This window comes from Bufo bufo, chromosome 1 (assembly GCF_905171765.1).
Source record: "Bufo bufo chromosome 1, aBufBuf1.1, whole genome shotgun sequence".
Lineage (NCBI taxonomy): Eukaryota > Metazoa > Chordata > Amphibia > Anura > Bufonidae > Bufo > Bufo bufo.
The window spans coordinates 295455944-295468358 of record NC_053389.1 but is presented as its reverse complement, the minus strand read 5'-3'; the positions used below and the strand labels follow the sequence as shown (position 1 = coordinate 295468358).

Sequence of the window (12415 nt, the reverse complement as noted above, 5' to 3'; positions counted from 1 at the left end):
AAAAAATAAAAAATCTATGGCTCTTAGACTATGGAGACACTAAAACTAGATTATTTTTTTTTGTTTCAAAAATTGTTGTTAAATGTAAAAAAAAAAAAAAAGTAGACATATTAGGTATCGCCGTGTCCGGAACAACCTGCTTTAAAATACCACATGACCTAACCCCAAGCATGAAAGTAATAACTATTTTAAGAGGTATCACTATCTGTTTTAAAAGCGGAGAAATAAAATTTTTGAAAATTGCTAATTTTTCCAAAAATATATATATATATTTTTTTTTATAAGTAAAAATGAAATATTTTGACTCAAACTTACCACTGTCATGAAGTACAATATGTGACTAGAAAACAATCTCAGAATGGCTTGGCTAAGTAAAAGCGTTTTAAAGTTATCACCACATAAAGTGACACATGTCAGATTTGCAAAAAATGGCCTGGTCCTTCAGGTGAAAAATGGCAGGGTCCTGAAGGGGTTAATCCAATTTTTCCTATAACACAGCAAGGGTTAACAGCAAAACAAACCTCAATATTTATTACCCTGATTCTGCAGTTTACAGAAACACCCCATTTATGTTATGTAAACAGCTGTATGGGCACACTGCAAGGTTCAGAAGGAAAGGAGCAACATATGGTTTTTGGAGAGCAGATTTTACTGGAATGGCTTTTGGGTGTTGTATCATATTTGAAGTCACACTAAGGCACATCTACAGTAGAAACCTCGCAAAAGTGACTCCATTTTGGAAACTACACCCCTCAAATAACTCATTGAGGGGTTTACTGACCACTTTTACCTCAGAGACGTTTCATAATATTTAGAAACACATGGCTGTTAAAATGAAAAATTTATATTTTTTTGAAGAAAGTCACCAAAAAGCCCAAATTTTGCACTTTAACAAGGGATATCAGGAGAAAATGCACCCCATAATTTGTTACCCATATTCTCCTGAATACGTCAACATCCCACATGTGGTCATAAACTGCACTTTACATGTGGTCGTAAACTGCTGTATGGGAAGACTGCAGAATTCACAAGGAAAGGAGTGGCATCTGTATTTTCTAAATGAATTTGCTGAAATAGATTTTAAGGGCCATAACTTTATTTTTTTGTTGACTGTGTGGGGGCTCATTTCTTGCTGTAGTTTTTAATGGTACCATTTTTGGGTACATATGACTTTTTATTTATGGTAATTTTTTATGAGGTGAAGTTGGCTAATATAGCAATTCTGCCAGTGTTATTAATTTTTTTTTATGGGGGTTCTCCATGTGGTATACTTGATAAGATGATTGTATTTTGTGGGTCGATACGATTCTGAAGATACCAAATTTATATTGTTTTACTCATGTTCTATTATTATCATAAAATCACTTTTTATTAAACATTTCTTTTTTGTTTCACCGAATCGAAGATCCATAACTTTTCGATTTTTCCATCAATATAGCTAAGTGAGAGCTTTTTTTTTTTTTTTGCAGGACGGTCTGTAATTTTCATTGGTACAATTTTGGGGTCTATATGGTTTTTTGAGCGCTTTTTATTCAATTTTTTAGGAGGCGAAGCGTGCAAAAATTGCATTTCTGTCAGTGTTTTTTATTTTTATTTTTTATGGGGCTCTCCATGTGGTATATTTGATATGATAATTTTATTCTGTGGGTTGATACGGTTATGGTGACACCAAATTTGTATAGTTTTTTTCATTTTCTACCACTTTTATATCATAAAATAACTTTTTTATTTTTCCGTCCACATAGTTGTGAGAGGGCTTATTTTCCGCAGGATGGTCTTTAGTTTTTATTGGTATCATTTTTGGGATGCATATGACTTTTTGATCGCTTTTTATAAAAAAAAAATTTGGGAGGTGAGGGAAAAAAAACAGCAATTTAGCCATTTTTTTATTTTAATTTTTTCACAGCGTTCACCACGCGGGATTGGTATCATGATCATTTTATAGATCAGGTCATTATGAACGCGGCAATAACAATTGTGTAGTTTATTTTATTTTTTTAATCTTTGGAGGTTTTTTCAGTGATTGATATTCTCTGCATAAGTGTGTATACAGAGATAGCTGTCAGTCACTGATAGTTTTACATGGGGGAGATGTTATCAGTGATGGCATTCTCTGTTTGAGTGTATATACATAGATAGCTATCAGTCAGTAATAGTTGTACAAAGGGTAGATGTTATCGTTGATTCATATTCTCTGTGTAAGGATGTATACAGAAAGTCAGTCACTAATAGTTGTACATGGGGGAGTTGTTATGAGTGACTGATAGCATTTTCTGGGAAAGTGTGTATTCATAGATAGCTGTCAGTCACTAATAGTTGTACACGGTGGAGGTGTTATCAGTGATTGGTATTTTCAGTATAAGTGTATATATATAGATAGCTGCCTGTCACTGATAGTTGTACATGAAGGATGTGTTATCAGTAATAACATTCTCTGTGTAAGTGTGTACATATATTTTATACCAAACTTTGTGGCTGGCTGCCTGCCTCTTTGTGGTGTAGATAGGGTCCCCAGCCCCTTTGTCATCAAAATCATAAATCACAGCAGAAGTGTGTATACATAGATAGCTATCAGTCAGTAATAGTTGTACACAGGGGAGGTGTTATCATTAATTGATAACATTCTCTGTGTAAGTGTGTATACAGAGATAGCTGTCAGTCATTGACAGCTGTACATGGGGGAGGTGTAATCAAAGATTGATAGCATACTCTGTGTAAGTGTGTATACAGAGATAGCTGTCAGTTAGTAATAGTTGTACACAGGGGAGATGTTATGCGTGATTAATAGCATTCTCTGTGTAAGTGTGTATTCATAGATAGCTCTCAGTCACTGTTACAGTAGTTGTACACGGGGGAGGAGTTATCAGTGATTGATAGCATTCTCTGAATAAGTGTGTATACAGAGATAGCATCTGTCACTGATAGTTTAAAACTAATCAACATATTAGGTCCACGCTATACTTTTAAATAGAAGCTCGCACAAAACTACAGATTTCTCAGGTGGCTCCTCCGCTTGATCTTCTCTCGAGTTCACCACCTTTTCAATCTCTATACCGACCGGCACCAAGCTTATTCATTTCCTCCACAGTACACAGATCGACCAACGATATCCTTTTATCATGTACCCAAAATTCTATCTTTCAAAATTGCATATACAATAAAATTGCAGCCCCTGATAGTTGTACATGGGGGAAGTGTTATCAGTGATTGATAGCATTCTATGTGTAAGTGTGTATACATTGATAGCTGTCACTGTTACAGTAGTTGTACACGGGGGAGGAGTTATCAGTGATTGATCGCATCCTCTTAATAAGTGTGTATACAGAGATAGCTGTGAATCATTGATATTTCTACATGCGGAGGTGTTATTGATAGCAATTTGTGTGTAAGAGTGTTTACAGAGATAGCTGTCAGTCACTGATAGCTGTTCATGGGGAGGTGTTATCAGTTATTGATATCATTCTCTGTGTAAGTGTGTATACACAGATAGCTGTCAGTCACAGATAGTTGTACATGGGGAGGTGTTATCACTGATTGACAGCAATCTCTGTGTAAGTGTGTATACATAGATAGCTGTCAGTCACTGATACAGTAGTTGTACACGATGGAGGAGTTATCAGTGATTGATAGCATTCTCTGAATAAGTGTGTATACTTACAGCTGTCAGTCACGGATATTTGTACATGTAGAGGTGTTATGAGTGATTGATAGCATTCTCTGTGTAAGTGTGTATACATAGATAGCTGTTTATCACTGATAGTTGTACACAGGGGAGGTGTTATCAGTGATTGATATCATTCTCCGTGTAAGTGTATATACATATACATCCTTCACTGATAGTTATACACAGGGTGATTTTATCAGTGACTGACAGCTATATATACATACATAATTATGCCTCATGCACACGACCATATCTGTTTTGCTGTCTGCAAACCGACAAAACACCTATACCAGCCGTTTTCACCCTGCTCTTTCCCTTTCCACATGTCCTGCACTGTTGCAAAAATGCTTATTCTTGTCCGCAATACGGATAAGAATAGAACATGTTTTATCTTTTTTTGCGGAGCCACAGAGTGGACATACGGATGCTGACAGCACATGGTGTGCTGCCTCATCATTTCCGGACCCATAGAAATGTATGGGACCTATAGAATATAATCCAATCCACAAAACTTGCAGTTCATAGCAATAGACTGAGTTGCATGGAATTTTGGGGACAGTAGCTCTCACTTGGTAACTGAAATTATGACTGCATAAAGTCTTCACGGTAAACAAGAATAAAAGCAACACACTGTCTATAACGGTCCTTTTATCAGTGCAATTTCAGCACAGTCGGCAATATACAAGGTGTTCAGCACTTGTTTTTACCTAACCTAATGCATGCTGAATGGAGGGTGAACAAAGATTTTCGGAGCTGCCTAAAAGATGCAATCGCCCGACAAGCAAACACTTGCTCATTTGTTGGGTGATCAGTGGCATGATTACACAGGGCAATGTCTAGGAATGTTTTTTTCCATTCCTGATAGACCCTTGTAAAATCACCCTAAGTCTCGGTTTACGTTGTGTATGTAGTGCACATTTGCTGAAAAAGAGAGTCCAAGACTATTCTTCATCAAAGATATAACCCTAAGGTATGCAACTGTATTGCAGTCAACCATGCTACAAAAAGTCTCTGTGAGGCCCAGGACGTAAGTTATTCCGTTCCTTCATGGGTGCTGGTGTTTCCTGAACAGTTCTGTGGTCGGCCAGCCACTGCTGTGCACTGCTTGTGCATCACAGTAGAGCAGCCAGGTATATGTGATGGTGTATTTGAAACATTGATACATTTTAAATTACTTTTTACTTTCCTTATATTAGGTCCTGAAGTGAAGTCTTTGAATATCTTCTCACAGACCCCTCTAGGAAATTACATTTCCTCCAAAGAAATAAGTGAACAGCAGGATCTGTTCTTAAATTATCAGCGAGACTTCATCCTTATGTCTATGACTATATCTTCTCCCAAAGAGCTGAAGGTGGGATCAGCTTCTTGTACAGAATGTCAGTAATACTGTATATCACTTAATGCTGCCCCTTTAACCACATTCCATGCTCTCTTGTAGGTAATGGAATATGCTCTTTCAACATGTGTTGAGGAAGTAAGAATGAATATAGGCAACGACCAGCTGACTCTTCCATTGGTGCATATTGGATACAATAGATTTCAGCACAGACTGCAAAACTTATGCAGGATTATTGCACTCAGTCCTTCAGTGCTTGATTCTCTTGAAAAAACAATTGAGGACTCTAATGCAGTAATTAGAGGTCAAATGGTAAGTATTGATCTTTCTTAAAAAGTGCATTGAATTTTGGATCTCAAACAGCATGACGCACGTGCCAGACAGTGGCGTAGCTAGAAATGACTGGGCCCCACAGCAAATTTTTGAATGGGGCTCCATCCCACAATAATTTTTTAGCGAACCCTTCCTTTCATGCCGCCCCCGTTCTTGTGGCTAGTAAAGATCGCTCTCTCAGACCAGGGCCGGCAGCTGTTCCATCAATTTTATACCCTGTCTATACTGTCACTGTGTATAATTTCATTGTGTAATACTGTTGAGGGGGCCCTGACAGAATCTTTTAGTCCTCCTCCTCCTGGATGGGCCCCCTTCTGGGTCAGGGCCCCAAAGCTGCAGCTTCCCCTATAGCTACGCGCCTGGTGCCAGATTGCTTGATTTGACATCCATGTATCCGTCATTCCATCTGCTGCACTAGCTTTTCTCTGACTTTTTTGCAATAGTAAAGTGGATTCAGGAAAAAAAGGTGTGTTCGTTGTGGGTTCATTTAAGCACACACTTCTGCTTGCACTCCCTAATGGATGAATCTTCAATATAGACCAGTAGGCACACACAGATACAATGCAGCCCACTATTGACCTGCAGTTCCTAATTGGAGTGTGGCTCTCTATCAGCCCTGTTGACCAGTGGCTTCATAAGAGCAAACCCTTTTCGCTATATGAATATGAGTAAACACCACAAAATGCACAGTCACCCATCGGGCAGTCAATTTTATTCTTTGTTTTGGAGGGTGCCACCGGCCAGGGCAGATCTAGTGACCAGAGGCGCTTTGTGTACATGCATTCACTGTGAAGAGGAACACTTACAAACAGAAGGGACGCAGCATAGATCTAGAGATCGAGAGCATTTTGTGGTGTTTACTCATTTATCCTGCATATAATAAAGGGCTGGTAGAGAGGCACACTCCTATCAGGAACTGCAGCCAATAATGGTCTGAATTGTATCTATAGGTGCCTACTGGTCTATATTGAAGATACATCTATTGATTTATTTGTTTTGGATTCAGGAAACAAATAAAAAATGAATTGAGGGTACTTTAACACTTGCGGCAGAGTGATCCGGCAAGCAGTTCCGTCGCCGGAACTGCCTGCCGGATCAGGCAATCTGCATGTAACCGGACAGCATTTTGTAGACGGATCCGGATGCGGATCCGGATCTCACAAATGCATTGCAGGAACGGATGCGGATCCGTCTCACAAATGCATTGCAAGAACGGATCCGTCAGAATGCATGGGGATATACCTGATCAGTTTTTTTCCGGTATAGAGCTCCTAGGACGGAACTCAAAGCCGGAAAAGAAAAACGCTAGTGTGAAAGTACCCTGAAATACACTTTTTTGGCACAGACTTCGGCCAGCCATCCTCATGTTCTGTCTGAGCCTGGAGTAGTGTGGCTTGCCCCAACTAACGCTTTAAAATCAGTTTAACACTCCAAGTCCATCAGTTCTTGTATGTCTTCTATACTGTAATGGTTCTGTGTTATATTTCCAGGTCCTAGATGTTTTTGCTGCTATTGCGTGTTTGGAAATATTAAAAGACAGTGTGACAGACCTACACCCAGGAGCATGGATGTGCCAAGTAAAAAACCTACAAATGCCTATAGAACTAATATGTTCAGAAGAGTATTTAAATGGCTTCAGTTCTAGGTGTAAACCTGGAATTGACCAAATCAGGTAAATTTTCCTGTAGCCTAAAAAAGGATGTTTATGTACAGTGACCTGTACTTTAGGAGTAAGGCTGCATTTACTGGTCACAGTTATGAAAAATGGCTGCAAGCGTGAATGGACATTTATAATATTACAATGATGGCACATATGCTGCCATTTTTGTAAACTCAAATTAAATTGTGGGCACATTGTACATTAAAAGAAAAAGTTGTACAAACGCAATCTGCTTCACAAATGAGAAGGATAATTTCTATGTTCTAACAGTCAATTTTAATCAGTGATAAATAGTAGTTTTATTGTGTGGTGCTTTTAAGATTAAACACTACCAGTACTAATGCCATCATATCCCTGCTAGTAAGGCAAAGTGCTTACTGGTTATCACATGGCGCCTTTTTACTGGATTGGCAGGAGGTGGTAATAACCAGTAATCGTTGTCCTCTGCAGTGAAGGAAAGCACGGAATTATGAATAGGTGGTAGATTGGAAGGAAATGTCGCCACTTTTTCGGTAAAAAAAGATTTATTTTAACAATTTCCTGCAGCATGGCCCCTTAAAGGGATTCTGTCATGACATTTTAGGCCTATAACCTAAACATATGGCCAGGTCCGTCCAAATAGCATGAATCCGAAACTGTACTTATTAAATGTGCCTGTGGCTCTATTAGCACATAAAACAGGTTTTTATAACCTGTCATTCACCTACCTAAGGTGTCCAAGGCAACGTCGCTTCATACAGGGTGCCCGGCTGCAGCCATCTCCGTCTGGTGCCCAGCGCCGCCTTCCCAGTTGAAATCGCCATCTTCCTCACCTCAGCCCCGCCTCCGCAATCATCATTTCTGATTGTTGTTTGTGTAATAATTTTTTTAAAACACATTTATGCCGTGCACTCTGGCGCTAGTGCGCTCATCAGTGATCACCTACCCACCTGTCCTGCTGCTATGGCAATCTGGCTGTGTGTGAGTCAGACTCACAGATACAGTCAGCTCCAGTCCCTGCTGCCGCCCGCCGCCACTGCCCCACTCCCCCCTGGCCTGACCCCGTGACCGTGTTGCCGTGCTTCCAGGCCCGTGCCGCTCTGTGGGTGAGGGCCACACGGCGCACGCAGGCTGGGGCGGGCGGCCAGCGGCGCTGTGGCGGAACTCACAAGTAAGTGATAAAAAAAAAAAGGAAGGTTCATTTTTCCGCCCTCCCACAGGGTGCGCCCTAAGGCAGCTGCTTGGTCTGCCTTATGGTAGCACCGGCCCTGTCAGCAGTGACATGCTGTTTGTGGCCACATTACCGCTGAAGCCAGACATTGGCTGGAGAAGTGCATGTGACCATAGCCATGCACTGCCAGGTTTAAACAGTGTGGGGACTGGAAGGTGGGAGCAGTGCGGACGACCAGAGCGGTGGGGAGCAGATAGGTATAACTCGTCGGTTTCAGGGGCTGCAGCACGATATTCGGGACAATTACTGGGAACAAATGTTCATAGGAACACTCATATCTTATATCGTGTAGCTGATCAGCCGATAAACTTAGGAACATAGTGAATCTCCCGTATACTGCAATGATAATTCATTGCAGTGTATAGAAGAAGCAATCTGAAGATCACAAATTCAAGTCCCCTAAAGGGACTTAAGGTTAAAAAAAAAAGTTTTTAAAAATATAAAAATTCAAATCACCACCTTTCCCCCATAATAAAAGCAAACAATAAAAACCTAAAGATCATTTGCACTGCTGTGTCCCAAAATGTCCATACTATTAAAATATAGAAATTAATTTTGTATGGTGAATGCAGTGAAGGGGAGAAAAAATTGGCCAATTCGACATTATATTGTTGCTTCACCTACTAAAAAAATGTAATAAAAAATGATCAAAAAGTCTTACAAACTACAGATCGCCCCGCAAAAAATAAGCCCTCACTCAACTCCGTAAGTATAACTATAAAAAGTTATGCGGGTCAGAATATGGTGATGCAAATAAAAAATTCAAAGTTATAATTTATGATTTTATTTTTTTGAAGTATTAAAATACAGGAAAAACTATATAAATGTGATATTGATGTAATCCAAGTGACCCGGAGAACGAATGTAACAGGTCAGTTTTACTGCATAGGACCCCATAAAAACTAAACCCATAAGGGTATTTCCACACTTGCATTGTGAGGATCCGGCAGTCAGTTCCGTCGCCGGAACTGCCTGCCGGATCCGGGAATCCGTATGCAAACTGATATCATTTGTCTGACAAATGCATTGAAATACCGGATCTGTCTCTCCAGTGTCATCCGGAAAAACAAATCCGGTATTTATTATTTTTCCATTTTTAAAGGTCTGCACATGCGCAGACCGGAAGACCGGATCCATCAATGCGGCAATTTTAATGCCGGATCCGGTGTTCTAACAAAAATCCTTACTTCGTGAAAATACCTTACCCCTCGTGACTTCTGGGGGTGTGCGCCTCAACTTCCGGGAGTGTGCGCCTCAGTGCAAGCGCATTTCCGCGGCACGGGTAAGCTAAAATTACAGGGAGCGCTGACTCACGGACACCGCGCGTGCGCCCTCAGGGGTAAGAAGATCTGACGGTCTTTTCTCCTTACCCTCACACTGCGCATGGGGGGTGGGTAGTGGGTGCAGCATATTGGGGGCCTAACCCTAACCCTTGTGAGGGTAAGGAGATTTTACAATCCACGCGTGCGCAGTGTGAGGGTAAGGAGAAAAGATCGTCAGATCTCCTTACCCCTGAGGTCGGACACGCGCATTGTCCGTGGGTCAGCGCTCCCTGTAATTTTAGCTTACCTGTGCCGTGGTAGTGCGCTTGCGCTGAGTCGCACACCCCCGGAAGTCACGAGGGGTAAGGTATTTTCACGAAGTAACGATTTTTGTTAGAATTTCAAAGGAAATTAATGCCGGATCCGGCATTCCAGCAAGTGTTCTGGAATTTTGGCCAGAGAAAATACTGCAGCATGCTGCGGTATTTTCTCCGGCCAAATACCGTAAGAGGGACTGAACTGATGCATACTGAATGGATTGCTCTCCTTTCAGAATGCATTAGGATAAAACTGATCAGTTTTTTTCCAGTATTGAGCCCCTAGGATGGAACTCAGTGCCGGAAAACTTTAACGCTAGTGTGAAAGTACCCTAAAACTGTGTCCGAATTTCCTTTTTTTCTTCTGTGGTAGTGAAACAGTACTGTGGTAATACAATTCTGTGACTCAGTATGACACGCAGATGACAGGAATCAATCTGAGAATCACTTCACTTATTTGATCAGTTACGGGGCCAAAACTGAATAAATAACAAGTGTGAACTCAGCCTTACTGGTCAGTCTTAGTGCCAGGTATGAAGAACCGTGCAGTGGCCTAAGATTCTACTATAGAAGGAAAGAGGGCACTCCTTTTACATCGTCATCAGCTGATTCCACATAGATTTCTGCAGAACCTGTTCTATTAAACGCTGATACATTTAGTGCCCCCCTGACAGAGTGGAGAGGGTGTCAGCAGTACGTTTGTGTTGACGTCACTGTTTATGTTGCCCTTCTTCTCATCCGTCATAAGAACAACACCATTTTCCCACCACCACTCCGTGCTGGCTGCCGCTGCCTCTGTGGACCCCTGCACTGCTACTTCTTTCCAGACAGGTAGGCTCCTGCGTAGCAGGCGGTCTACCCCGGGCACGTTTGGCTCCAGATCTCGCACTGCTGCCACCCTGCTGAGTCACGGCCACGCTACCACCCTGCTGGCTCAGCCGCTGCCTTACTCGCAAGTTGCCACCCTCTTCTCCAGATGATGATGAAGCCCCCTCTTCACCCAGCTCCGACGTGCGATCGGCTACATCATCCACTACTGTCTGCACGCCACTGAAGTTATCCTCACCAGTCTCAGGGCCGCGTACCTGACTGCCCACAACACCAGCTCCCACGCGACTCTCATTGTCGCTACTTGCCCGCCTACCGGAGGAAGCAATGGATCTCTCATCCTCACCTGTGTGTCGGACATACTGTACTGTAACATTAATTGCAAGGGTAAAAGAGCAATAGTGTCAGGCCACAATTTCGCAGCAAATCCGCAACTACTGATGGACGCATCGAATTAAGTGTTAAAGAATTTGAAAAAGAATGTGTAGTATCAAACCAGGTTTTGGTCAAAAACACAGAACAGGTGCAGATCTTTCCATTACACCTTATCTTTGTGTAGGCTTCACTACTGGTTTTGGCTCACCAAAAATGATGGAAATAACTGAAGTGTGAACTCGCCCTAAAGAGTGTATTATCAGGCCTCTATTTCACACCAACTTTGCAACTATTGATTGATGCATCGAATTCGGTGTAAAAGAATTTGACCATCCTAAAAGTGTGTACAGAAGTGTTCCGCTTCGGCGAATGGCGGCGAACCCTTTTCGGGTTATCTGTTCTTAGCCTTTATGGTGTGATCACCTGGAGTATCTTTTTTTTTTTTTTGTAAGCCTGAGGTTCTTTCTTCACCCGTGCACCAAAATCGTGCAGCATGCCACACATCACTTTCATCCTAGATGCAAGGATGGATGGATGTACTTATATATAAACTAAATACACCCCAAAACTGGTTGTATCAGACTGCAATTTCAGCCCCGAATCAAGGAGGAATGGATGTACTTACGTATATCTCAACTAAATACACCCCAAAACTGGTTGTATCAGACCGCAATTTCACCCCAGAGTTCAGGATAAATAGAAGTACTTATATAGAAAATAAATACATCCCAAAACTGTTTGTATCAGACCGCATTATCACCCCAGAATCAAGGAGGAATGGATGTACTTATAGATCAACTAAACACACCCCAAAACTGGTTGTATCAGACCGCAATATCACCCCAGAATCAAGGAGGAATGGATGTACTTATAGATCAACTAAACACACCCCAAAACTGGTTGTATCAGACCGCAATATCACCCCAGAATCAAGGAGGAATGGATGTACTTATAGATCAACTAAACACACCCCAAAACTGGTTGTATCGGACCGCAGTTTCAACCCAATAACAGAAGCAAGGATTACTGGAATTACTGATGTATCAAAGAATGCAAACAACCTAAAATCAGTAGTATTAGAGCACTTTGTAACCCCAATTAGTGCAGCAAGGTGTAATAGAATAGCTCCTATTACCCAGCTTTTACAATCTCCTATTGGTTCCTGCTCTCTCCCTACAGTGTGGATAATACTTCCTATTCTATAATAAAAACTGTTTCCTAAACGCTGTCCCTAGCGCTTGTCACGTCTCTCCCTGAACTAAGTTCACTGTAAAATGTTGGAGACCGAGCAGGCTGATACTTTTTATAGGGCTGTGACATCACAGGGGCTGGCTAGCTGCTGATTGGCTGGCGGCATGCATGGCATTGTGGGTGATCCCTCGTTCCCAGGCTTCTTACTTCCTCATTCTAAGGGTCCATTCACATGTCCA

The 12415-nt window shown here is 41.5% G+C and overlaps 1 protein-coding gene across 1 annotated transcript in view; it reads left to right on the top strand.

The window, feature by feature from the left end:
• The window catches only part of LOC121008297 (E3 ubiquitin-protein ligase RNF213-like), a 253825-nt gene that overhangs the window by 151201 nt on the left and 90209 nt on the right, over positions 1–12415 (top strand). The window contains exons 29-31 of the mRNA XM_040440749.1: positions 4861–5015; positions 5103–5312; positions 6824–7005. Of these exons, the coding sequence (XP_040296683.1) occupies positions 4861–5015; positions 5103–5312; positions 6824–7005 (547 nt within the window). The remainder of the gene's footprint in view (positions 1–4860; positions 5016–5102; positions 5313–6823; positions 7006–12415) is intronic.